The sequence below is a fragment of the Enhydra lutris genome, unplaced genomic scaffold (genome assembly GCF_002288905.1).
Source record: "Enhydra lutris kenyoni isolate GAN:26980312 unplaced genomic scaffold, ASM228890v2 scaffoldscaffold69, whole genome shotgun sequence".
NCBI lineage: Eukaryota > Metazoa > Chordata > Mammalia > Carnivora > Mustelidae > Enhydra > Enhydra lutris.
This window is the reverse complement of record NW_019154153.1, coordinates 2,736,932-2,763,940: the sequence shown is the minus strand read 5'-3', so window position 1 is coordinate 2,763,940 and position 27,009 is coordinate 2,736,932. Positions and strand designations below refer to the sequence as shown.

The 27,009-nt window shown below is 37.0% G+C and overlaps 2 protein-coding genes across 4 annotated transcripts in view; one reads left to right on the top strand and one right to left on the bottom strand.

Annotated features, from left to right (window-relative positions):
• Positions 1-27,009, top strand: part of LOC111159681 (ELKS/RAB6-interacting/CAST family member 1) — a 510,890-nt gene that overhangs the window by 96,367 nt on the left and 387,514 nt on the right. For both annotated transcript variants that reach the window (XM_022522253.1, XM_022522254.1), the window contains one exon: positions 12,814-12,981. In XM_022522253.1, the coding sequence (XP_022377961.1) occupies positions 12,814-12,981 (168 nt within the window). The remainder of the gene's footprint in view (positions 1-12,813; positions 12,982-27,009) is intronic.
• Positions 7,548-9,784, bottom strand: LOC111159682 (heat shock cognate 71 kDa protein-like). 2 transcript variants are annotated; one of them, XM_022522257.1, is made up of 2 exons: positions 8,342-9,784; positions 7,595-7,885 (listed from the first exon to the last, which is right to left on the bottom strand). In XM_022522257.1, the coding sequence occupies exons 1-2, from the start codon at positions 9,726-9,728 to the stop codon at positions 7,788-7,790; spliced, it is 1,485 nt and encodes a 494-aa protein (XP_022377965.1). In that variant the 5' UTR covers positions 9,729-9,784; the 3' UTR covers positions 7,595-7,787. The 2 variants fall into 2 exon arrangements, with proteins under 2 accessions (XP_022377963.1, XP_022377965.1); XM_022522255.1 differs by having other exon boundaries at positions 7,548-9,784.

Below are 27,009 nucleotides of genomic sequence, written 5' to 3'. Positions count from 1 at the left end.
AAAGAAGGAGTGAGATTCAAGAGAGGGTAGTAGAAAAGGGAGATTAATGTGACAGGAAAAAAAAAATCAAATATCAATGTAAGAATTTGGCATAGTCCATATAACAACAATGCCATTAATATCAAAACTTCAGGGGTGCCTGGGTGGCTCAGTGGGTTAAAGCCTCTGCCTTCGGCTTAGGTCATGATCTCAGGGTCCTGGGATTGAGCCCTGCATGGGGCTCTCTGCTCAGCGGGGAGCCTGCTTCCTCCTCTTTCTGCCTGCCTCTCTGCCTACTTGTGATCTCTCTCTGTCAAATAAATAAATAAAATCTTTAAAAAAAAATACCAAAACTTCAAAATAATTGATGTTATCCAATAAAAGAGAAGACTTTCGGAGGAAGATCATAAAAGCTTGAGCTTGTCATTTGCTTCTGTTTCTTGGTATAGAGTTGTTAAATGATACAGCAGGTGAAATTCTGCATCTAGATTGCTGTTGTCTTTTCTATCACAGAACTAAAAAGAGTAGGCTGTGTATTTTAGTGGTGGAAAAATGAAAGTGAGGGCCTAAGATGTGTGAAAAGAGAAATTATAAGAAAGCATCCAAGAGATCTATTCGAAGTGTGATTCAAAGACCAGCGGCCTCCGTTCACTTAAGAACTTGAAACAAAATCTTTTTATTTTTATTTAACTTCTAATTTATTAATGTACATGCATTATTGGTTTCAGGAGTAGAATTCAGTGATCACTTACATATAACACCCAGGGCTCATCACAATAAGCGCCCTTCTTATTACCCGTCACCCAACTAGCCCGTCCTCCACCCACATCCCTCCATCAACCTTCTGTTTGTTCTCTGTCAGTAAGAGTCTCTTACGGTTTTCGTCTCTTTTCTCTTTTTTTTGTTCCTTTTTTCTTTCTTCCCCCCTTCCTATATGTTCATTGGTTTTGTTTCTTAAATTCCATGTATGTGTGGAATTGTATTTTTCTTTCTCTGACTGACTTATTTTGCTTAGCGTAGTACACTCTAACTCCATCCCAATCATTGCAAATGGCAAAATATCTTTCTTTTTCATGGCTGAATAATATTCTCTCTCTCTGTGTATGTGTGTGTGTGCACTGCATCATCTTTATTCATTCATCAGTTGATGGACATTTGGGCTCTCTCCATAGTTTGGCTATTGTTGGTAATGCTGCTATAAATATCAGGGTGACTGTACCCCTTTGAAGCTGTATCTTTGTATCTTTTGGGTAAGTACCTAGTTGTGCAGTAGCTGGATTGGGGGATAGTTCTATTTTTAACTTTTTGAGGAACCTCCATATTCATCTCCAGAATAGCTGCACCAGTTTGCATTCCCACCAACAGTGCAAGAAGGTTCCTTTTCTCTGCATCCTTGCCAAAATCTGTTGTTTCTTGTGTTGTTAATTTTAACCATTCTGATAGGCGTGAGGTGATATCTCATTGTCTTTTTTTTTTTTTTTAATATTTTATTTGACAGAGAGAGAAAGAGAGCAGGCACAAGCAGGGGGAGTGGCAGGCAAGAGGGAGAAGAAGCAGGCTTCCTGCTGAGCAGAAAGTGTGACGTGGGGGTTGATCCCAGGACCCTGGGATCATGACCTGAGCGAAGGCAGACACTTAACTGACTGAGCCACCCAGGCTCCCTGTCATTGTCTTTTTGATTTGTATTTCCCTGATGCCAAGTGATGTGGAGCATCTCTTCATATGTCTGTTAGCCATGTGGGTGTCTTCTTTGGAAAAGTGGCTATTCGTGTCTTATGCCCACTTCTTAACTGGATTATTTTATTTTTGGGTGTTGAGCCTGAAAAGTTCCTTTTAGATTGTAGATGCTCTTTATTAGATATGTCATTTGCATGTATCTTCTCCCATTCTGTAGGCTGCCTTTTAGTTTTGTTGATCATTTCCTTCACTGTGTAGACATTTTTTATCTTGATGAAGTCCCAGTAGTTCATTTTTGCTTTTGTTTCCCTTGCCTCTGGCAATGTGTATATCTAGTAAGAAATTGCTATGACTGAGGTCAAACAGGTTCTTGCCTGTGTTGTCCTCTAGGATTTTGAATGTTTTTATCTCACATTTAGGTCTTTCCTCCGTTTTGAATTTATTTTTGTGTGTGGTCTAAGAAAGTGGTCCAGTTTTATTCTTCTGCGTGTTGCTGTCCAATTTTTCCAACACCATTTGTTGAAGACACTTTTTTTCCCATCGGATATTCTTTACTGCTTTGTCATTTAGTTGACCATATGGTTGTGGGTCCATTTCTGGATTTTCTGTTCTCTTCATTGATCTATGTGTGTTTTTGTGCCATGACCATACTGTCTTGATAATTACAGCTTTGTAACATAGCTTGAAATCTGAAATTGTGGTGCCTTTCGTTTTGTTTTTCTTTTTCAGGATTGCTTTGGCTACTATTGTGATTTCATACAAATTTTATGATGGTTCTGGCTTTGTGAAAAATGCTGGTGGTATTTTGATAGGGTTTGCATTAAATGTGGAAACAAAATCTTGAGTCATACTCTAGACCTATTGAATTAGAGTCTACATTTTAAGTTTCCTTAATCTCTGAAGTGCTATAAAATGTTTTGTTTTTTGGTTAGGGCCAGATGAAAATAAGGTTACTAATCTGTTATTGATCATTCAGGAATCATGAAGATGAGAGCAGTTTTTGAGATGGCTTTGAGCAAATGTCACTTTGCTTTTCAAACAGGAAACCAAAGAGGATTCCCACATCTGTGCACCTAATCTTTTTCCTAAGTGCTATTTTACGGTAGAATTATTGGAGGGCCTTGAATTGGAAATGGTGATCACTAAAAGTCAGCATTAAAACTAGGTCATCTAGGGCTAATTTTATATTATTCTTTGGTAGTATTTCTAGTTTGGAAGATCAGGAATTTATGAGAGATATAGTAGACCTATACCTCTTCAAGGCACTGGCAGTGTAAGTAAGATGGAGAAATGTAAGCTAGTTAAGGTGATAATTAGGTTTCTTCATAACTATACGTTTTTTTCATAACTATAAAATGATTTTTCCCCAAATATGGTGTTTAATGATGTATGGTAACCTATGTAAAAGTTGCTGGTGGTATTATGTATCTCTCTAAACTTGACTCCTCCTTGTTAAATATTTTTATTAATGAATTGGATGGAAAAAATATGGGGGGTAATGTGTATGTTAGATAAGAAATTTAGCATTCCGAAAGATCTTTAAAGAGCAGAGTAATGGGCTAAACCAAGCAGGATAAGAAATTTAATAGGATAACTGTAAAATCTTTAGGGTTCTCTCCCTCCCTTTCTCCAAAAAAAGCTAGCCAGTAGAGGTGCCTGGGTGGCTCATTTGGTTGAGGTCATGATCTCAGGGTGGGATCAAGCTGGGAGGTGGGCTTCCTGCTCTGTAGGGAATCTGCTTGTCTCTCTCTTCCTCTGCCCCTCCCCCCACTACTGTGTATGTCATCTTCTCTTTCAAATAAATAGTTAAATAAATCTTAAAAAAACCCAAAAAACTAGCCAGTAAACAAAAGAACCCCAAAGAAACCCATAAAATCTGACAAAAGCAAAACAGTCTACTTAAGTAATTCTTCAGTATCTGTATAGTGGCTGCCAGAATACCCCTCAAAAACAAAAAAAAATATGCAATCTTCAGTTGTTTTGTAAGTGTCTAGAAGTAAGGGTGAAGTAATCAGCCATAACATATTGCATTCTGGGTATAATGATTTAAAGGGTGTTGGTATATTTAAGCATGTTTAGACGCAAAGAGTCTGAAACCATGGCATATTAAGGAATAGTTGAAGGGTAGCTTGGAAAAGAAATGCTTTTGGGAGTACATGATAGATGCATGTATCTGAATGGCTGTTATGTGGAAGAACATCTAGCTTGAGGGGTTGAACTTGGGCCAGTCGATAAAATTACGGAAAAATATTTTTTTAAACTTTGAGATCAGAGATCACTTTTATGCCTGGTAAAAGCAGAGCATGGACAGCCTCTAGAGAAGAACTGTGTACCTGGGTTTTACTAGAGGTTTTCAAATACTAGAGAAGCCTGTTTAAAGGGGATATAGAGACCTGGGATTTAGATGAAAGATTGAATCAGGCGACCTTTAAAGGTCCTTCTAAAGAGGAAATTATCTCTTTCTGTGATTCTAAGGGTTCCACACAGAGAGGGCTATAAGGTTTAATAAGGAAGCGTTACATATGTGTTGGCTTAGAGGGGTCGGGGTAGAAGAACTATGTTGGCTGACTGTCTTGCTTTATCAGATTTGCAGAAATCAATATAACGTTCTACTGTGACTATATAGCTGAATACAGTTTGTTACTGTATACATTGTACCATTGTTATGTTGTCTTTAAAACAACTTGATTATTTATGAATCAACATGATTTTTACGAAGATTATGAATTTTCAGGGTAAAGTGGGTGGAGACAATATTGACATTGGTTTTTAAGTATTAATTTGTAGCCTCTTTTTTTTTTTTTGTTTTGTTTTTTTGGTGTGCAAAGTACTGATAAACTGTACTGTGTACTGTGGAATAGCACATCTGTAACCATGGCCTTTTTGGTGTTTTTCTGAGCTCTTGAACTTTTTGTCAGGTAGGAAGCTTCAAACAGAGCTCAATGCAGTTTGTCAAAATAGCCTTTTAAAAAGGTTTACTTGTGGATGTTGTCAATCCCATGGCCCCAGTGCTCTTCATTCAGCCTCTTTTCTAGATGAGAACAATGAGAAATATGGTGATAGGAAATTATACTTAGTGATCTTGGGCAAATCACTTAGTTTGGGCTTTGATTTCATCACCTTTAAAATGAGGAGTTTAGGGGCACCTGGGTGGCTCAGTTGTTATGCATCTGCCTTTGGCTCAGGTCATGATCCCAGGGTCCTGGGATAGAACCCTGCATTGGGCTCCCTGCTCAGCAGGGAGAAGCAGGTCTCCTGCTTCTCCCTCTCCCACTTCCCATGCTTCCTTTGTCCCTTTCTCACTGTGTCTCTCTCTCTGTCAAATAAATAAATAAAACCTTTTTAAATAATAAATAAAATTAGTTTAGATTATTAATTTTTTAAAAGTTTATGAAATATTGCCAAATATAGGGGAAAAATGCAGAAAGTAATATAATAAATACCAAAAGATTTAACTTACATATATGTTGGACCACATTAGGTGATAATTTAAAGGTTCTTTAAAAGAAAAGGTTCTTTAAAAATCTTATTCTAAACTAAATATTCAGTGGGAGATCTGGATTAGGAAGATTATTTTGTTAGAACCTCAGGGTTTTTGTACTGTTGGGGTTGGGAATAAAGATGAGGAAGTTGTTATTATGGAGGTGGTGGTTAAAGCCTAGGATTGAATTGGTTTCTCCAGAGGAAGTTATATAAAGTAAGATGTGAGGAGGGGAAAATGATAGAGGATCCAGTGAAGAAAACTGATCCAGTGGGGTCAGAGAGTTAAAGAGGAGTGAAACATACTGGCAAAGCCAAGTTAGGAGTTATAGGAAATAAGCCATTGTATCCATGCAATTCTTAGTGCTCATGTATATTTAGATAGATGTATTTATTGATGTAAAATGAAAGAAGATTAAGATAACTTAAGGTAAATAATAGTTTTGTGCTCAGAAGTGAGAGGCCAAAAGAGCAAGGTAGCCATTTTTCTGCTCATGTCCATTGGTAGAAAAATCTTATAGAGAAAAACCTTCTGTTTTTGTTGAAGTTGGCATAACCTGCTTGCCACAGACCTTGACTCTTGGCAAGGTAGGCTGTTCTTCCATGCATTTGAATTGAATAAACAAGGTCTTATTCCTCCTGCCAGGTATGGTATTAGGGTGATGACTGTGTGTCCTGCTAGTCTCTGAGGGGCTTTCCTGAATATGTTTTTTGTGGTTTGCAAAATATGGACCCCACGCAGAATTGTGCTATGAACTTAGCTCACTACTGACCAAAAAGATCAGTGTAGAATTCAGAGCAATTAATCTAGTAGTAGCAGAGTGGTTTTTGTGGTTATTTTTATCTTAGATCTCCAGACCAGCACATTTAAATTCTGTATTGTACAAAAAAAAAAAAAAAAGCAGACCAAGAAAGAGAGTATGGATTAAATAACTAGTAAAGAAAAGATCACTTAGTAATTAGAGTACGGACTTAAGTAATTTCTGTACCTAATATTTGTGATATGAGATATTTTTTTGTGTGAAAGACTGAATTCCCAGCTACTCTTACACCGAAGATATAAGATGTAAGATGAAAACAAGAGTTTTCATTTTTTGGCCTTTTTCACTCACCAATTCCTGTGGGTCTCATACCTGACATTCCCTCAAAATGGCATGCAGGTATTTATGACTGGTTAGCACTGGCACATTTATGGGTCACTTAACTGAGTGAGGGATCTAATGTAAACATGCAGCTAGGCCATCTAGGTACTCTTGGTAAAGAAACAGCAACAAGAGGTCTTAGAGTTATTGTTCTATGGGACTTTAGTACTATCAGAATGAGAAACATTTGGAAATGCTCAGGGATGTATTCCTGCTCTATTCTGATTCCTTACCCACAGATGGAAAACATTTCATTTTTTGAAATTAATGCAGAGAAGAACTGAGAGACAAGGAAATTAGGCATTTAATACTTACCTATAAGTTTAAATGTCTGGGCTTTTTGTCTGTATAAAAATAATTTAATAATGCACTTTGGGAATATTGTGGAAAGTGTTTTTTAGGTGAGTTAGTTTGGTTTTTGCTTGTGGTTATTGGGATATGTGGTAGATATGTTAGAAGTAAGATATACAGTATACAGAATACAAATTAGAATGTAGAAGTTAGGCACAAATGATTTAGCATAGGATTTATTTATTTTTAAAATTTTTGACATGTATACTTTGCTAAGACTTTGACCTCTTTAACTGTGCAGAAGAGTCAGTGGGTTCAGTAAGCACCCCTCTTGAATAACCGTGACTGATGCCCTGTAATGGATTCAGCTAACAGGAACCAAATCTGATACTGTCAAATAGGATTAGCAGCCACGCAGGCCAGTTGAGCTGTGCCTGAATGCCAAGTGGATAAGGGTCAGTGGGCTCTTTTGGCATCTTAAATAGGCTGGTTGTTGAATTTCATATTCCACAAAAGTCCTTGTTCTGTGGTGGCAGTCCTTTTCTGCAAATTGAATCAGTATTCAGTTCTGACATTTGTCTTGTGGACCTTTTTGCTTCTTTGCATGGTAGAGTGTTTCTGATTTTAATAGGTTGGTGAAGAAAAACCAAGGAAATGTAAAGACTTTTGTCATCATGCACTTTAGAAAGGACTATTGGGGAACTCTGTGGAAATCACATCATTCATCTTTGTTTTGCATTGGATTTTAATTCTTGCTGTGAGATCTTTAGTGCTGAATTTAGGCACCCAAACTGGACATTTTTAGTGGTAATATCCGTGGATTCACTGGGCTTGATTTATCGTAGTTCTCCTGTTTGTCAGCAAAACATTTATTATTACTTTATTACTTATATCTTTTATTACTTTATCTTTTCTTTTTCCATGTCCCTGAGGAAAATTTTAAGTAGGCTGGCTATCTTTTTTTTTTTTTTTTTTGGTGCCAATTTTAAATACAATTTTATTTAAGACATTGCATTTTCCCCTTAACAATACAGTGCTTATAAATTGCAATGTTTATTTCCTTTCCCTGTGCACATATTCCATATTCAAGTATCAAGAATGCCCAGTTTTTTTGCTATAGCAGCTTAACATTACAACTGCCATGGAATTTGCTACAAATTTGGGTCCTTTGAATATTGTGTGTGGAACAATGCTCAACCTATTTATTCTCAGGTTGGTTTAGTCAACCTCTTCAATGGTGGGTCCAGAGGAGGCTCCACCAGAGGGAGGAGCTCCACCACCAGGGAAGCCTCCAGGCATTCCTCCTGGCATGCCCCCTGCACTCTGGTACAGCTTGGTGATGATGGGGTTGCAGACTTTCTCCAACTCTTTCTGCTGATGTTCAAATTCTTCCTTCTCTGCAGTCTGGTTCTTATCAAGCCAGTTGATGATTTCATTGCACTTTTCAAGAATCTTCTGTTTGTCTTCATCATTTATCTTGCCCTGAAGTTTTTCATCTTCAACAGTTGCTTTCATGTTGAATGCATAAGACTCAAGTGAATTCTTGGAAGACACCTTGTCCCGCTGTTTCTCATCTTCAGCTTTGTACTTCTCAGCTTCCTGGACCATGTGCTCAATATCTTCCTTGCTCAAGCGGCCCTTGTCATTAGTGATGGTAATCTTGTTCTCTTTTCCTGTGCTCTTATCCACGGCAGAGACATTGAGGATACCATTAGCATCAATATCGAAAGTGACCTCAATCTGAGGGACACCACGAGGAGCAGGAGGTATGCCTGTGAGTTCAAACTTTCCAAGTAGGTTGTTGTCCTTGGTCATGGCACGCTCACCTTCATACACCTGAATAAGCACACCAGGCTGGTTGTCAGAGTAGGTAGTGAAGGTCTGTGTCTGTTTGGTAGGAATGGTAGTATTACACTTGATGAGAACAGTCATGACTCCTCCAGCAGTTTCAATGCCAAGAGAAAGTGGAGTGACATCCAGCAGCAGCAAATCTTGAACATTTTCAGATTTGTCTCCAGAAAGGATAGCTGCTTGGACAGCTGCACCATAAGCAACAGCCTCGTCAGGGTTGATGCTCTTATTCAGTTCTTTTCCATTGAAGAAATCTTGGAGAAGTTTCTGAATTTTGGGGATACGGGTAGAACCACCCACCAGGACAATATCGTGGATCTGAGACTTGTCTAACTTGGCATCTCGAAGGGCTTTCTCTACAGGGTCCAGGGTGCCACGGAACAGGTCAGCATTTAATTCTTCAAACCGGGCACGAGTGATAGAGGTATAGAAGTCGATTCCTTCATACAGAGAATCAATCTCGATACTGGCCTGGGTGCTGGAGGAAAGTGTACGCTTAGCACGTTCACAAGCAGTACGGAGGCGACGAACTGCCCTCTTGTTTTCACTGATATCTTTCTTATGTTTGCGCTTGAACTCTGCAATAAAATGGTTGACCATTCGGTTGTCAAAATCTTCTCCACCTAAGTGGGTGTCTCCAGCTGTGGACTTAACCTCAAAGATCCCATCTTCAGTAGTAAGGATGGACACATCGAAAGTGCCGCCTCCCAAGTCAAATATCAGCACATTCCTTTCAGCTCCAACTTTCTTGTCTAGGCCATAAGCAATAGCAGCAGCAGTTGGCTCATTGATGATGCGAAGCACATTGAGACCAGCAATAGTTCCAGCATCTTTGGTAGCCTGACGCTGAGAATCATTGAAGTACGCAGGTACTGTGACAACTGCATTGGTAACGGTCTTCCCAAGATAAGCCTCTGCGATTTCCTTCATTTTCGTCAAAACCATAGAAGACACCTCCTCTGGATAAAAGCTTTTTGTCTCTCCCTTGTATTCTACTTGGACCTTGGGCCTGCCAGCATCATTCACCACCATGAAAGGCCAATGCTTCATATCAGACTGGACAACAGCATCATCAAATCTCCGTCCAATCAGGCGTTTGGCATCAAAAACTGTGTTGGTGGGGTACATCACAACTTGGTTCTTCGCAGCATCACCGATCAATCGTTCGGTGTCCGTAAAGGTGACATAACTTGGGGTGGTCCGGTTTCCCTGATCATTGGCAATTATTTCCACTTTCCTGTGCTGGAAGACACCCACGCAGGAGTAGGTGGTGCCAAGATCAATGCCAACTGCAGGTCCCTTAGACATGGTTGCTTATGTGTGGGCCTGGCTCAGGCTGAGAAAACAGCAATCCAAAGATGTAGCCCCGCATTCAATGAGCTAGGCTGGCTATCTTGACACATTATATTTCATAAGGTATTCAAGGGAAGAACACATTTAGAAAGGTCTTTTTTTATTAGTTGTAATTGTCAGCATATAGATACTTTACATGTTTTGTTAGATTTATACCTAGATATTTAAATATTTTTGAGGGATTGTAAATGGTCATAAATTTAAAATATTGATGTTCAGTATTGGATCTTAATTTTTTCAGTTTATAAAATATTTACATTTTTAAAGCAAGTGTAAATATTCGTCTATTTTCTTTAATATTATTGCTATTAAGACCTGTTTTAGGCACATGAAATATAGATAAAAAAATAAAACAAACACCATGAAATGGTATCATGATATGAAGTTTTAAATTATAACACAGTTGGATTTACCGCTATTTTTTCTTAAGATACATCTTTTCTGTTTCTTTAAACATGAAACCTTACATGCCTCGGTGTCCTAAAAGTATTTTCCTGTATTTTCTTCCAGTACCACAGTTAAGATAATGAACATGCCCCCCACATATTTTCTTGTGCCTTTTTGTAATCCCTTTCTTTTGCTTTTCCCTGATATTCTTCACTACTTTCCCCTTCTCCCTCTTCCCAGGCAACCCTTGATTTATTACTATTCTTTTCTATTGCTGTAATTAGTGTATATTTTCTAGAATTTTATATATATATGAAATCATATTTACTTTTTTTGGTCTAGCTCTTAGTGGGGTAGTATATAATTAGTCGCTGAGATTGTAGGATCTGGAGACAGACCAGTTAATCTTAAATTCCTACTCTATTGCTTATTTATATCTGTCTTTCCCTAAGTCTCAGTTTCCCAGGTTGCCATGGGAAAGTGCAGTTGTCCACTGGGAGAATGCAAGTGAGGAAGATACAATGCTTGAAGACAGAATTGGGAGGATTTTTAATATACTATATATAGCGTTGGCAAGCATATACATGACCATATGCAGAAAGGTTCAGAAATCTAAGGGTAGAATGAAGAAAACCATTTAATTTAGAAGTAAAGATTTATAAAATAAGTATGACTAAAATAGAAAGGAGATGATAAGACACTGTGTTGGAAAGGATTGCTCAGGCTGGGAGAAAAGACAAACCAGAATAGGGATGAATGATGAAAAAGAGATGATAGATGAGAGGTAATGCTATGCACAAAGAGTAGTTTTATTTAGTAGGTATAGAAGAAAGAAAATGGTGGTTTCAGAAATAAGAATTTAAATGTTTGGAAATTTTTAGGTGGACCTTTCCAGAATATAACAAGGTTACCATATATCGTTTATTAGAATAGAGAAAAGTCAGAAGTGGAAAGTATTTATTGAGGGGGCATGGTAGAACTTGTGGTAAAGAATTATAAATGGAACTTACAAAGATTACTTCCCCAATATCTGGTTTGGTGGGACGAATGGTATTGAAATGGTTGATAGAAGTGTAGTTTAGCAGAATGAAACCTGGTTTATTTACATGTTTTTCCTTTCCAGCATAGTCCAAGATAATTTGTAAGTACATAATGATTTAACTATAGAGTCTCAAGTGAGACTAGTCTTGTAGGAAAATTTTCCATAGTACTTAGCAGTGGGTACTACCATACACACAGTATTGGTTCTTAGATATCTTAAAGCTTAGATGTAATATTAGATTTTCCCTGAGAATTTTGGTGTACTCTAAATGTGAGTCATTACCCATGTTACCTGTTTTTTCTTTGTGGGTTGGTTAATCTACAGACAGCCAGGAAATATAATATAGGACAAGTTCAAGATTAAGGATGTTTTATAGAAATATACTTGTATCTTAGATTTGCACTTTCAGTGTTACAGCCACCAGCCATATGTGACTATGGAGCACTTGAAATATAGTAATCCAAATTGAGATATGATGTAAATATAAAAATTAGAATATGCATTGGACTTTTAAGACTTAGTATGAAACAAAGAATATAAAATAAAATATTTAATTGATTATTTATAATATGGATTACAGGTTTGAAATGATAGTATTTTAGATAGATGAAATAAGTTGTATTATTAAAATTGTATCTGTTTCTTTCTTATTTTTTAATATAGCTCCTAAAAGTTTAAAATTTCATATGTGGTTTATGTATGACTCACATTATATTTCTATTGAAAAACATTGTCTTAAGATGAAAGAAATCCACCTCTCTGTTTTGTTATAATTGTATAACTGTTTGCTGAATTGTAAATCCTTAGTGGAAAAGCAAAAAAAAAAAAAAAACCCCAAAAACAAAAACCCAAAACAAATTTGATGTATGAGTATGCTTAATGAAATTTGCTTCTAATGGATTTAAAAATAAGTACTGTCATTAGACTTACTTGATTTCATTAGATTTCTAATTATTTAAACATTCTATTTAGTCAAAGCTGTTATTAAACTTGGAGGATAGAGTTTACTGATGCCAGAGTTAGCTAACTAGTCTCTGGGCCTGAAAGTGGACCTTTGCTTTCCTTTGCATGATGTCACAGTGCATTATGGGATTGTTGGTCTCAAAAGCATCATATTCTACCTCTAGTTTCTATTATGTGATACAGTGAGTGTCATGCTTGATGATGTTTATGGTTTTCTTTCTAATTTTAGATTTTCTTAATCAGTGTAGCATCACTGGGAACTTGTTAGAAAAATTAATTCTTGAGCCCCAAACCCACTGAATCAGAACTCTGGTGGCTGGGCCTGGGAATCTGTTTAAAGCCTCCAGTAGAAGTGGCAAAACTCAGTTTCTTTATGACAGTTCTCAATTTTGTCTCTTGATTCAGATCTATTTATCCTGGTATCATGGTATATTTAACTAATGTAAATTTTATTTTTATTACAAAAGTGCTCATAGGTTTTAGGATTTAATTTCTAAATAGCTATATTTATATTTCGAGTGGCATTTTATCTGATTCTAATGAAAGTTTACTATATAAGTATCATTTGGGCAACTATACACAAGTATTTGGAAGAATTGCATTCCTTTCTTTTCATTTAATCAATTGTAAAAAATGTCACATTCTTAGGTGGATGCTCTCCGATTGCGTTTGGAAGAGAAGGAAACTATGTTGAATAAGAAGACAAAACAAATTCAGGATATGGCTGAGGAGAAGGGGACACAAGCAGGAGAGATACATGACCTCAAGGACATGCTGGATGTTAAAGAGAGGAAGGTTAATGTTCTTCAGAAGAAGGTAAAGTGTGGTGTTTTTTGGAATAGTTTGAGAAGAATACATATTAACTCTTCTTTAAATATTTGGTAGAATTCCCCTGTGAAGCCATCTGGTCCTGGACTTTTGTTTGTTGGGAGATTTTTGATTACTAGTTCAGTTTCTTTGCTGGTAGTTGGTCTGCTCAAGTTTCCTGTTTCTCCCTGTTTCAGTTTTGATAATTTAAAATCCTGAAATTTATTCATTTCTTCTAGGTTGTCCAGTTTGTTGGCATATCGTTTTCAGTAATATTCCTGTATAATTGTTTGTATTTTTGTGATGTTGTATTTCTCCTCTCTCATTTGTGATTTTATTTATTTGGGTCCTTTCTCTTTTCTTTTTGATAAGTCTGGCCTTACCAGTTTTATTAATTTTTTCAAAGAATCAGCTCTTCTTGGTTTCACTGACCTGTTCTTTTTTTTTTTTTTTTTTTTTAAGTTTCTATATCATTTTATTTCTGCTCTAATCTTTATTATTTCCTTCCTTTTGCTGGCCGTAGGCTTTGTTTATTGGTCTTTTTCTAGTTCCTTTAGGTGTGAGTTTAGGTTGTTTATTTGAAGTTTCTTTTGCTTCTTGAGATAGGCCTGTACTGCGATAAACTTTACTCTTAGAACTGTTTTTGCTGCATCCCAGAAGTTTTGGACCATTGTGTTTTCATTTTCATTTGTTTCCATGTGCTTTTTAATATCTTCTTGATTTCTTAGTTGACTCATTCATTATTTAGTAGCATGTTGTTTAACCTCCAGGTCTTTGTGATCTTTCCAGACTTTCTTGAGGTTGACTTCTTGTTTCATAGTGTTGTGGTTAGAAAAGGTACATAGTATAACTTCAGTCATTTTGTATTATTGAGGCCTGTTTTGTGACCTAGTACATGTTCTGTTCTGGAGAATGTTCCATGTGCACTTGAAAAGAATGTGTGTTCTGCTGTCTTAGGATGGAATGTTCTGAATAGATCTGATAAGTCCAGCTGGCCCAATGTGTTATTCAATGCCATGCCTCCTTATTGATTTTCTGCTAAGATGAGCTGTCTGTTCATGTAAGTGGGGCATTAAAATTCCCTATTATTTTGTTACTATCAATTAGTTCCTTTATGTTTGTTACAAATTGTTCTTTATATTTGTGTGCTCCCATGTTGGATACATAAATTCTTACAGTTGTTATATCTTGTTGAATTGTCCCCTTTATTATTATATAGTGTGCTTCTTTGTCTCTTTTTAACAGTCCTTGAAATCTAGCTTGTTTGATAAAGTATTGGTATTCAGCTTCCTTTTGACACCCATTTGTGTGGTAATTGTTTCTCCATCTCCCCTTCACTTTCAGTCTGGATGTGTCTTTAGGCCTAAAAAGAATCTCAGGGCACCTGGATGTCTCAGTTGTTGAGTGTCTGCTTTCGGCTCAGGTCAGGATCCCAGGGTCTTGGAATCGAGCCCCGAGTCGAGCCCTGAATAGAGCCCCGAATCGGGCTCCCTGCTCAGCAGGGAGCCTGCTTCTCCATTCCCTGCTTCCCCTGCTTGTGTTCTCTCTCTTGCTATCTTTCTGTAAAATAAATAAATAAAATCTTTAAAAAACTAAAGTAGGGGTACCTGGGTGGCTCAGTGGGTTAAGCCTCTGCCTTTGGCTCAGGTCATGATCTCAGGGTCCTGGGATTGAGCCCCACATTGGGCTCTCTGCTCAGCGGGGAGCCTGCTTCACCCTCTCTCTCTGCCTGCCTCTGCCTACCTGTGATCTCTCTCTGTCAAATAAATAAATTTTTTAAAAAATCTAAAAAAAAAGATATAAAAAATAAAAAAAAATAAAATTAGTCTCTTTGGGTGTTGTGTTTTTAATTCATTCTGACACTCTCTTTTGATTGGAACATATAATCTATTTACATTCAGAGTAGTTATTGATAGGTATGGATTTATTGCCATTTTATTACTTGTTTTGTGGTTGTTCGTGGAGATTCCCTCTGATACTTTCTTGTCTTTTTCATGTTTTGCTGATTTGCTATAGTGATGTATTTAGATTTCTTTCTCTTTATTTTTTGCAAGTTTATTAGTGGTTTTTGATATGGTTACCATTGGGTTTGTATATAACCTCTACTGCAAATATCAGTGTATATATATATATATATATATATATATATATATATATATACACACACACACACACACACACACACACATATACATATATATACACACGCACGTGTGTGTGTGTGTGTGTGTGTAGACTTAAAAGATTTATTTATTTATTAGAGAGAGATTGTGAGCATGAGGGGTAGGGGCAGAGGGTCAGGGAGAGAGAGAATCTCAAGCAGACTCCCCGCTGAGCATGGAGCCTGATGCAGGGTCCTGATCACAACCTGAGCTGAAATAAGAGTTGGACACACAACCAACTGAGCCACAGAGGCACTCCCAAATATCAGTCTGTATTAAGTTGATTGTCATTCAAGTTTGAACTCATTCTTTCTTCTTCTCCTCCCCATGTTTTAGGTATATGTTATTATATTTATATCCTTTTTATGTGAGTTCCTTGATGGATTTTTAGGGAAGTATTCATTTGTACTGGTTTTGTTTTTCCTACCTTTATACTGTCATTTTTGGTCTCTCCTTTCCACTCAAAGAGTCCCCTTTAATATTTCTTGCATAACTGGTTTAGTGGTCATGAAATCCTTTAGTTTTTGTTTGCCTGGGAAACTCTCTCTCTCCTTCTATTCTGAATAATAGCCTTGTTGGATAGAGTATTCTTGGCTGCAGATTTTTCCCATTTAGCACTTTGAATAGATTGTGTCATTGTCTTCTGGCTTGCTCAGTTTCTGTTGAGAAACCTCCAGCTAGCTTATGGGGTTTTCCCTTGTAAGTTATGACTCCTTTTGTCTTGCTGCCTTAAGACATTTTTTTTTAATCACTGTACTTTACAAATGTAATTATAATATGTCTTGGTGTTAGCCTGCTGTTAATGATTTTGAGGGGAGTTCTCTTTGCCTCCTGGAGCTGGGTGTCTGTTTCCTTTCTCAGATGAAAGAAGTGTTTAGCTATCCATCCATCCATCCATCCATCCATCCTTCCTTGCTTCCTTCCTTCCTCTCTTTTTAAGATTTTAATTTATTTGTTTAACACGAGAGAGAGAGAGTGAGAGCGAGTGCTAACAACCAGGGAGCAGCAGGCAGAGGAAGAAGGAAAAACAAGCTTCCCACTGAGCAAGGAGCCTGATGTGGGGCTTGATCCCAGGACCCTGAGATCATGACCTGGGCCAAATGCAGACTTTAAACTGACTGAGTCATCCAGATGACCCTCAGCTATTATTTCCTGAAGTAAATATTCTGGCCCCTTTTCTCTCTTCTTCTTCTTTTGGGACTTCTATACTATGAATGTTATTATGTTTGATGGAGTCACTGAGTTCCCTAAATCTGTTCTTGTGTGGCATAATTCTTTTATCTCATTTGTTCAGCTTCATTGCTTATCATTACTTTGTATTCTAGGTCATTAATTTGTTCCTCTGCTTCTTCCAGCCTACTGGTCATTCCATCAAGCATGGTTCTAATTTCATTTATTACACTCTTTATCTCTTTTGATTCTTTTTTAATTCTTTTATCTCTGTGGTAAGGGTCTTACTGATGTCTTCTTTTCTCAAGGCCAGTGAGTATCCTTATGATTGGTGCTTTAAATTCTTCATCAGGTATGTTCCTTATGTCTGTTTCACAAAGATCTCTGGCCATGGCCTTATCTTATTCTTTCATTTGTGATAAATTCCTCTGTCTTCACATTTTGTCTAAGTCTCTGCCTTCTTCTGAGTGTTAGAAAAGACAGTTATATATCTTCCTGAAAGTAATGGCTTTATGAAGAAGAGGTCATGTATTTCCCAGGAAGAGACCTGTCAAGGAGTGTTTCCTATGTGTGCTACAGGTGCTCTGCTTTTGTGTTCTGGCTGCTCTGTCCTTCAGGCCAGTCATTTATAGGGGCTTTCCTTGCCTGCTGTGGTCAGTGTTTGGTCCCTGGCCTGAATGTGACAAGTTTTTGCTAGGTGTGCTCTGGTCTGCTTGTGAAATGAGACTTGTCACCATCTCCACCGTAATTGAGGCCCTGTGAAACTTTATGGTCTGGAGACATGGTATGGATGGGGGTTAATCCTGGTTTTCTGGGACAGGGTCCTGCTGCACTGGGACTGAGGCAAGTGTGACTGAGAAGGGCAGTTCCACTAGAGCCCAGTGGGGTAGGGCTTAATGTAAGTAAGTTAAGCAGCCAGTGTGGGTGCTATGCTGCTTCCCACAGTTAGCTCTGTATGTATGCTGAGGGACAGGGGAAGGAAATGGTGTTGGCAAGCTCCATTGTTCCCAGAGATGTGTCTCTGTGAATGCTGCCTCTCAGGGAAGTGCTCTGGGAAGTGTGATCTCCCCACTGTGTACCCCAGATGCTCTTCAGATTGTTGTTTCTGCACTGTCTGCCCTCAGGTTGTTTGCCTGCCATCTCTGAGGAGCAGTGCAGTGCTCTCCAGACTCTATTCCAGCCAAGCCTGCTGACCTTTAAAACTCCAGGCTCTAATCTCCACTGCTTGAAAGAACTCATGAAATATAGCTTCTCTCTTTTTACAATTCAATGACTTTGGAGAAATATTCTCCTTGTGCTTTCCCAAGTGCTCCTTTCTTTCTCTCTCGCCTTTCTCTGACCACACCTTCTTCCCTCTGCAGTACCCAAGATCTGTGTCTCCCCCAAACCATGTTTCTATACTGCCTGCCTTCTCCCATGTGGCCTCTTTTCTCCCTTTAGTTGTAGAGTTTGTTCTGTCAGTCATCAGGTTGATTTCTGGGGTATTTAGGATGATTTGATAGTTATCTAGTTGTGTTTGTGGGACAAAGCGAGACTAGGGTCCTCCTTCTCTGCTGCCATCTTCCTGCTTCATACCCCAAGGTTTAAATTTTTATTTAATTATTGGTTGCTCTAGAATTCCTTTGAAAATTTTTCAAGAAAAATCATAGGTGCTATGTTTCCTAAGTTCCTGCTTATTAATTATGTGTTAATACATTGTCTTTTTATATTTTACAATTGTTTCAAAGATACGAATAATAAATAATGGTAATTATTCAGCTTAAGAAGTAAAATTTCAGGGGCGCTTAGTCAATGGCTTAGTCACTAAGGTGGCTTAGTCGGTTAAGTGTCTGCCTTCTTCTCACATCATGATCACAGGGTCCTAGGATCGAGCCCCGTGTCGAGTTCCCTGCTTTCTGGAGAGCCTGCTTCGCCCTCTCCCACTGCCTGCCACTCTGCCTACTTGTGTTCTCTATTTCTCTGCCAAACAAACAAACATATACATACATACATTCTTTAAAAAAAAAAAAAAAAGTAAAATTTCAAATACAGTTGATGTTCCTTGGCATATCTTCACTTGATAGGTAGTATTGTCCTCCATTTGTCACAGAGTTGAACATTTAATTTTGGTGTTTATGCATGCCCCCATATATTAGGTCAGGATACATGGTTTTATATTTTTATAACCTATGTTATATCTATTATCTATTAATGAAACATATATAATATGAAACATATATAATATGAGGAAGTATACCTTACAAATAAATATGATAAATATTTACTCTGAATGTAATCAGGGGAATGTAAAATAAGACCAGGTTAAGAAACAATTTTATACCTATCCTTTTATGCTATGTTGGCAAAAATTAGAGGTCTGTGACAGTATCAAATATTGATAAATACGGCAACTGGATTTCTTGAACAGTGCTGTTGGATTTTTAAATTGATACAACTGCTTTGGAAAGTAGTTATGAAATTAAACATAAGCATATCCTCCCTGATACAGACACCTTAGATGAACTCCAGGGCATGTGTAGGAATGTTCATAGTAGCCTTGTTTGGCTGTAGAAAAACAAAACAAAACAGAACTGAGGAAACATTATACAAAAGTTCATTAAGAGAAGAGTGGGTAGGTAAATTTGATATACTCACTCAATAGAACCTATTATTTTAAGGGAAATTAATGTTTCTGATTAAAAATTCAGCAAAGTCATTTCTTCTAGGTGAAGGGAGATAAGGAGGAATATATAAGTATCTTAAGATGGATTAATGAGTTTATGTATATTTATTATACTTCACAACATATATATATATTAAATAGCATTTAATATAATTTAAAATAACTGGAGGCAGATTAAGTTTTGTTAAATTTGCATGGTACATTGATGTTTATTATTATATCTTTTATATATTTTCCTCTGTTTGAATATTAATTTAAAAATTGCTTAGAATAAAATCCTCTGTATGTATGCATATTAGTATTTCTTTGAAAAAGAACTTTTCATATATTTCAGTTTAAATTTATTCCTAATTTTATGGTTATAAAATTAGAATCACTTTTCCCTAGAAGTTCGTTTATACATTTTGAAACAAGGTCTGATACAGATGTAGGGTCTTACTTGATAACGTTTAACTGCCTGATTAAAATTTTTCATATAAATTCTCTGGCAAAAGGGTTTATTTAGCTTATGGTCAAATATGTCCAATTATGATGAACTGATGACTTGGACAGTTTGACCCTCTTTCCTAGAACCAGAATTTGGCTATTTACAGTATTTGCTGATTGAGATTAACTTGGGGCCTTATTGAACAAGTATAATCCTCCTCCTGCAGGATGACTTTTTAGATATTGGGAACTTGCTGTTTGACAGCCCTCAAATCTTATTTTTCTAGATGATATATTTCTGTTCCTCCCAATGTTCTCATTTGCCCTGGTTAATTTTTCTGATTGCAGTTATTTGTCTCAGTTCATTTTTCTCCTGTACTTTAACAGTTGGAACTTTGGATCTAATTGCAAGAGAGATGATTAGAACATTATTAATATTCTTGGCCCTAACTAGTATGATATTGGGCAACTCACTGAAACTGGCTAACCTCCAGTTTTTTTTTTTTTAACTATAAACAGTATAATAGTTACGTCAGGAGGTTTTTGTTAAATGATGTCATGTGTAGGAAAGTACTTGGAACCTGTAGAGTGTTGCATACTGTGGATATAAGGTATTAATTATATATTTTTTAAGATTTTTATTTATTTGAGAGAGAGAGAGCACGTGCACATGAGTTGGGGGAGGGGCAGAGAGAGAGAGAGGGACAAGTAGACTCCTCACTGATCAGGGAGCCCTGTGCCGGTTTCGTTCCTGGAATCCTGACATCATGACCTGAGCTGAAGGCACGCTTAACCGACTGAGCCACCTAGGCGCCCCTTGATATTGTTTATTCTTACTAAATTTTACTTTGCTTAATTCAGCCAATTAATCTTTGAGGATCTTCAACTTTATGCCTTCTACCCACTTATTCTTTATACTTTCATATAAGTGATAAAAAGTTGAATAGACCAGAAAAGGCTTTTGTGATATATTTTACCTCTTTCAGATTGATCATTTATTGAAATAGTTCTCAAAGCTCTTTTTGTTGTCTGTAGAATTTTTTTTCTTATAAGCTCAGTTTGTTTTCAGTTCTAGCCTTTTTAAAAATTCTTATTTCTCAGTGTTCTTCATTCAGACCATTATAAACCTGTCTTAAAAAATCTGAGTCAGTTGTAGAGATCACTGTGTAATTCTTTCTTACAGCGATGCCTGGATTATGAGCCAGTGATATACTCAGCTGTTTTTGGCTTTTTCAGAACAACTACCCACACGTTTTCCTAGCTTTCTAAGCAATGTATATATTTATATACACTGGAGTGTTGTTTGCTCTTTCTCCTTTTTCTCCCTTACTGAGTACATTTATAGTTGCATAGTCAGACTGTGTTTTGTGGCTTCCCCTTCTTCCTAAACTGCCTTTTTTCATCCATTCAGTACCTTCTGCTATATAGTAGGCACTGCGCTAAGTACAAAGACAAATGAGATGTGGTTTCTGCTCTCAAAGTCTTAGATTTCTGGGAGTTAAAGAAGTGGTGATATACATGGTGTACACTGAGGTACAAAGCAAGAATTTTTCGATTCAAACAAGTGTGAAAGGAGCTAAGTCTTGAAATTGAATGAACGTTTGCTGGGTAGATGGGGAAGGATTGAGACATCCCAAGCCAAGAGAGCACTGTGAATGAAAACTTGGAATTCCTTTCCACAGTGTCATGCCTTGGAATTCTGCCTTTGCTTTTTAAACATTTTGTAGTAGGAATTCTTAAAAGTTTCTGGTAGAGGGGCGCCTGGGTGGCTCAGTGGGTTAAGCCGCTGCCTTCGGCTCAGGTCATGATCTCAGGGTCCTGGGATCGAGCCCCGCATCGGGCTCTCTGCTCAGCAGGGAGCCTGCTTCTTCCTCTCTCTCTGCCTGCCTCTCTGTCTGCTTATGATCTCTCTGTCAAATAAATAAATAAAATCTTAAAAAAAAAAAAAGTTTCTGGTAGAGCTCTGTCTGTGAATGCCTTTTCTTTCTTTCTATGAACTCTCTTATTACTTAGTCTCTGGGAAAATTATTCCCAGTAGTTGTATAATGTGGAAGTTTTCAGTGAATATGCTCATCTTTATTTTCCTTTCAGTGAATTTAGGAAATTCAGTTTATTTAGGAAACTAATAAAGAGAATTCAGCTTTTCTTTTCTCTGGCCCTGAAGATTTTCTTTCAAAAACTGAAAATTTATCTGCAGTGGGGTATTAAGATAACCTTTCAGTTAGAACTTAAGGTATTCCTGGAGAGATGGCTTAAGTCCGCACACACTTAACCAACTTTGTTTCTTGATTCAGACTTAAGCCATAAGGAAGAAGGATAGGTTAACTCTATTTTCATCCTTTTCTTGTTTTTCTGACATCAGAGTTCTATAATCATTTTTTTCCACAAATATTTATTATTATATGTTTAAGTAAATTTAAGGAGGAATACCAGGAAACATATTACTTTGGATATATTGGATATGCATTTTAAAAAAATTATTGTTTTTTGAGAATAGTAGCAGCCGTGATAATGGCTGGATTTTAAGTCACATACTCCGCACTGTTTATGGCTCTTTTTTGGCCACTGCTGCCCACCCACAATGTCCTGAGTCTCTAGACAGAGTATGTATTTGTATGCACTGGGATAACCCTGTGCTCAGAAAACAAAATGGGACCAGAGCAGATGGCCAAGCATGCTGTACAATGGGATTAGCATTGGGCTCCTCCTTCCCAGGGTTCTCCCCTATGGTTTTAAGTAGTTTCGTGTTACAGTAAATTTCTTATCTTTATAATAAATCACTGACCTGGAAAGTGTAATTGAGCATTTGAATCTTAGCTTCATTCAAAAATCTGTGTTAAAATTGTACAGCTTCTTGCTTGATTGATTATAAATGATAATGTAGCTTGGAGTTTAATTTGCTGATGCAGATGTTACCATCAGTCCCTTCTATGCTTCTGTAACTTCTGTTGATTTCGCCTTGCTTACTTCTCCAGTTTCCTAGGTTTGGGTATTTAGAGCTCAGATTTAACAGTAGCAGAAAGCTGATTGATATATAGAATTAGAAGGTTGCAGTTGGTTTGTTAGTTTGGTCCCAGATTGGTTCTTATAAGTCTCTTCTGTTATTTTGTTTTTGGTAGGAAGGCAGAAAGAATACGTTTTTTATATATCCTATTTGTTTTCTGTGAGTCTTGGTTAAGATAGTGTTATTTTCTTCACTTTTTCCATATCATAAGATGGAAAGGAGAATATGTTTTATCACTAAAAAAAAGTACATAGTAATTTTACTCAAAATTAATATAAAATTGTTATATTTTATTTTTAATAGGGATTAATTGCAGTGTTTTCTAAGTTATTATTTTTAAGTCACAACCCAGCTATTAATGAAGTTAAAGAGAAGAGCAAATCAGTCTCTATTCAAATATTAAGTTGGATATTTTGTATATTTAGGCATTAGAATTTTCTTTTTTCATTCTTTTACTTATTTTTTAATATAATACAGTTTAATTAAATTTTTTTGTTTATGGAGAATATGTACAGCTAAATTCTTAAAATGTTTTATCAAAAGAATGTGTAGTAGATAAAGTCTGATTAATGATGATATTTTTGTTGGGGAATATACTCCATATAGATTTACTTTGCTTCATATAATCTTCCCTATCTTGTTCCCGCCACCCCCTCCTTTTCAAATAAACCTTAAGGAGATTGATAGCTGAATTTGGACAGTCTGATTTAAGTTCTAGTTTCGAACTTTTTAAAGGTAACTTTAAATGATGTTGGTAACTTTTTAAGTGATGTTGGTTTTATACAATTGACATTTTGTAATGAGTGATGAGTTATTCCCTAAGAAAAGTTTACCTTTTTATAAATTGGCTTAATTATGATAGATTCCTGCTCACCATCCTTTATACTTCCAGAACATATCTCTCCAAAAAATAAAAACAATAAAACAAACACAACACCCCTTGTCTCTACATCTGATAATCTAGAAATAAGAAACTTCAGTTATAAGTGATTAAAGCAACAATAGCAATAGCACTGCTTTCTAGTAGATGGAGAAAAACCTACTGCTACATAATGAACTATTTCTAAAGCTTAGTAGCTTAAACAACCATTTTTGAATGCTCACTTATTTGTGAGTCATGAATTCAGGAAGGGCTCTCTTGGGTAGTTTGTCCCTGATTTGTTGGGTGACAGCTGGGGGTGTCAGCAGTTGGATGATCCACTGCCAGGCTGGGTTTTTCACTTGCATACATTCGTCTAGGTACTCCTTGGCCTCTGGCTACATGGCTGCATGCATGGTGTGTTTTGCCTCAGGGCTTCTGCATATGTCCTGGGTATCCCACAGCATGATGAGAGTCGTCACACTTCTTATGTGGCACCTAACTCCACAGTCATAAATGTTAGAAGCTGAAGGTGCCTGACCAGTTAAGGTTTATGTTATGAATGGGTTTAGAAGTGGCAGAGGACTCCTTTTGCTATATTCTGTTTGTTATAGTTACAGGATTTATCTTGATTCAGGGGGTTCAGGAAACAGACTTCCCTTCTTAATGGAGCTGTGGCAAACCACATTGCAGAGGAGCCTGTAAGTTGGGAGGTATTATGGTGGACATATTTGGAAAAAAACACCTGCTCCAGTTCGATAAATATACTGAATAAAGGAATAAGATTATAAGATATAAATAAGATTTATAATCTTATTCCTTTATTCAGTCATCCACTGTTCCCAAAAGAAGTCACCTGAAATCAGAAGGAATTCTGAACAGTCTGTGATTGTTTTACCCAATTCAGGAATTATCACAGGGTATAAAAATATAAAAAAAGAGTACAAAGGAATAAAATGTAAAGAAAGGATACAAAGGATGGACTAACAGAAGGTGAATTAATGCTCTTTTATTTTAGAGATTCACCTTAGGTAAGAAGCACAACTGTCTAGATGAAAACTTTGTGTATTAGTGCTCTCATATGGAAGAGACTGCCATCTACAAGATAATTGGACTGAGTATGTGCATAGATTCAAAAGAATTTGAAAGTCTTTAAAGAAGAGAGAAACTTGGCTAAGTTTTTTTGTGTTATTTGGGGAATAAAACAGGATAAATCTTAGGCTTAAGATTTTTAAGCTAGCACTAGAGGTTAAATTTTTTTTTTCCTAATTGAGCTATTATTCACCTATCATTGAATTTACCATTTTAAGCTGTAGAACTCATTGTTTTGTGTATACTTACAAGTTTGTATGACCATCACCACTATTCAGTTCCAGAACATTTTCAAGAAGAATCCCATACCTGTTAGCACTCACAGCTCCTTATCCTCTGGCAGCCTCTCATCTACTTTTTATCTCTGTGGAGTTGCTTGTTCTGACATTCATATAAATATAATTGTATAATATGCAGCATTTTGTGTCTGGCTGGTTTTTTTTAAAATTTATTTTTTAATTTCTTTTCAGCATAACAGAATTCATTGTTTATGCACCACACCCAGTGCTCCATGCAATATGTGCCCTCCATAATACCTACCACCTGGCTCCCCCAACCTCCCACCCCCCGTCCCTTCAAAACCCTCAGATTGTTTTTCAGAGTCCGTAGTCTCTCATGGTTCACCTCCCCTTCCAATTTCCCTCAACTCCCTTCTCCTCTCCATCTCCCCATGTCCTCCATGTTATTTGTTATGCTCCACAAATAAGTGAAACCATATGATAATTGACACTCTCTGCTTGACTTATTTCACTCAGCATAATCTCTTCCAGTCCCGTCCATGTTGCTACAAAAGTTGGGTATTCATCCTTTCTGATGGAGGCATAATACTCCATAGTGTATATGGACTACATCTTCCTTATCCACTCATCCGTTAAAGGGCATCTTGGTTCTTTCCACAGTTTGGTGACCATGGCCATTGCTACTATAAACATTGGGGTACAGATGGTCCTTCTTTTCACTACATCTGTATCTTTGGGGTAAATACCCAGTAGTGCAATTGCAGGGTTATAGGGAAGCTCTATGTTTAATTTCTTAAGGAATCTCTGCACTGTTCTTCAAAGTGGCTGCACCAACTTGCATTCCCACCAACAGTGTAAGAGGGTTCCCCTTTCTCCACATCCTCTCCAACACACATTGTTTCCTGTCTTGCTAATTTTGGCCATTCTAACTGGTGTAAGGTGGTATCTCAATGTGGTTTTAATTGAGTCTCCCTGATGGCTAGTGATGATGAACATTTTTTCATGTGTCTGATAGCCATTTGTATGTCTTCATTGGAGAAGTGTCTGTTCATGTCTTCTGCCCATTTTTTTTTTAATTTTTAGATTTTTTATTTATATATTTGACAGATAGAGATCACAAGTAGGCAGACAGGCAGGTAGAGAGAGAGGAGGAAGCAGGCTCCCTGCTGAGCAGAGATTTCCCCATGCGGGGCTCGATCCCAGAACTCTGAGACCATGACCCGAGCGGAAGGCAGAGGCTTAACCCACTGAGCCACCCAGGTGCCCCATGCCCATTTTTTGACATGATTATCTGTTTTGTGTGTGTTGAGTTTGAGAAGTTCTTTATAGGTCCTGGATATCAACTTTTTGTCTGTACTTTCATTTGCAAATATCTTCTCCCATTCCGTGGGTTGCCTCTTTGTTTTGTTGACTGTTTCCTTTGCTGTGCAGAAGCTTTTTATCTTGGTGAAGTCCCAAAAGTTCATTTTCACTTTTGTTTCCTTTGCCTTTGGAGACATATCTTAAAAGAAGTTGCTGTGGCTGATATGGAAGAGGTTACTGCCTATGTTCTCCTCTAGGATTCTGATGGATTCCTGTCTCACGTTGAGGTCTTTTATCCATTTCGAGTTTATCTTTGTGTATGGTGTAAGAGAATGGTCGAGTTTCATTCTTCTACATATACTTGTCCAATTTTCCCAGCACCATTTATCAAAGAGATAGTCTTTTTTCCACTGTATATTTTTTCCTGCTTTGTCGAAGATTATTTGACCATAGAGTTGAGGGTCCATATCTGGGCTCTCTACTCTGTTCCACTGGTCTATGTGTCTGTTTTTATTGTCTGGCTGTTTTTTAAATAACGTTTTCAAGGTTAACTCATGTTGTAATTCTTCACTCAAGTATCAGTACTTCATTCCTTTTTATGTCCGAATAATATTCCGTTAGGATGAATATTTTGTGTATCCATTCATCAGTTTATGGACTTCTGGATTGTTTATAGTTTTTGCCTATTATGAATAATGATTCTGTGAACATTGATGTATAAGTTTTTGTATGAACTTGTATGTTTTCATTTCTCTTATATATATATCTAAGAATGGAATTGATGTTAATGTCATGGTTTTTTGAGGAACTGCCAAACTGTTTCTAAAGCAGCTCTATGACATTCCTATCAACATGTGTTATTTTTCTTTTAAAAATAATCATTCTAAGGGGTATTGCATTGGTATCTTTTGCTGTTTCATTTGCATTTCCATAATGACTGATAATGTTGAACATCTTTTCATGTATTTGGCCATCTGTATATCTTCTTTGGAGATATGCCTGTTCATGTTTTTTTGTTTATTTTTCAGTTATTTGTCTTTTTATGATTGAGTTCTGGAAAGTCTTTATATATTGGAGACTCCACCCATATCAGATAAGGGATTTGCAGATATTTCTCCCAG

Coding starts and splice junctions, on each gene's coding strand:
- LOC111159682 (XM_022522255.1), bottom strand. CDS start 9,728: ATGTCTAAGGGACCTGCAGTTGGCATTGATCTTGGCACCACCTACTCC.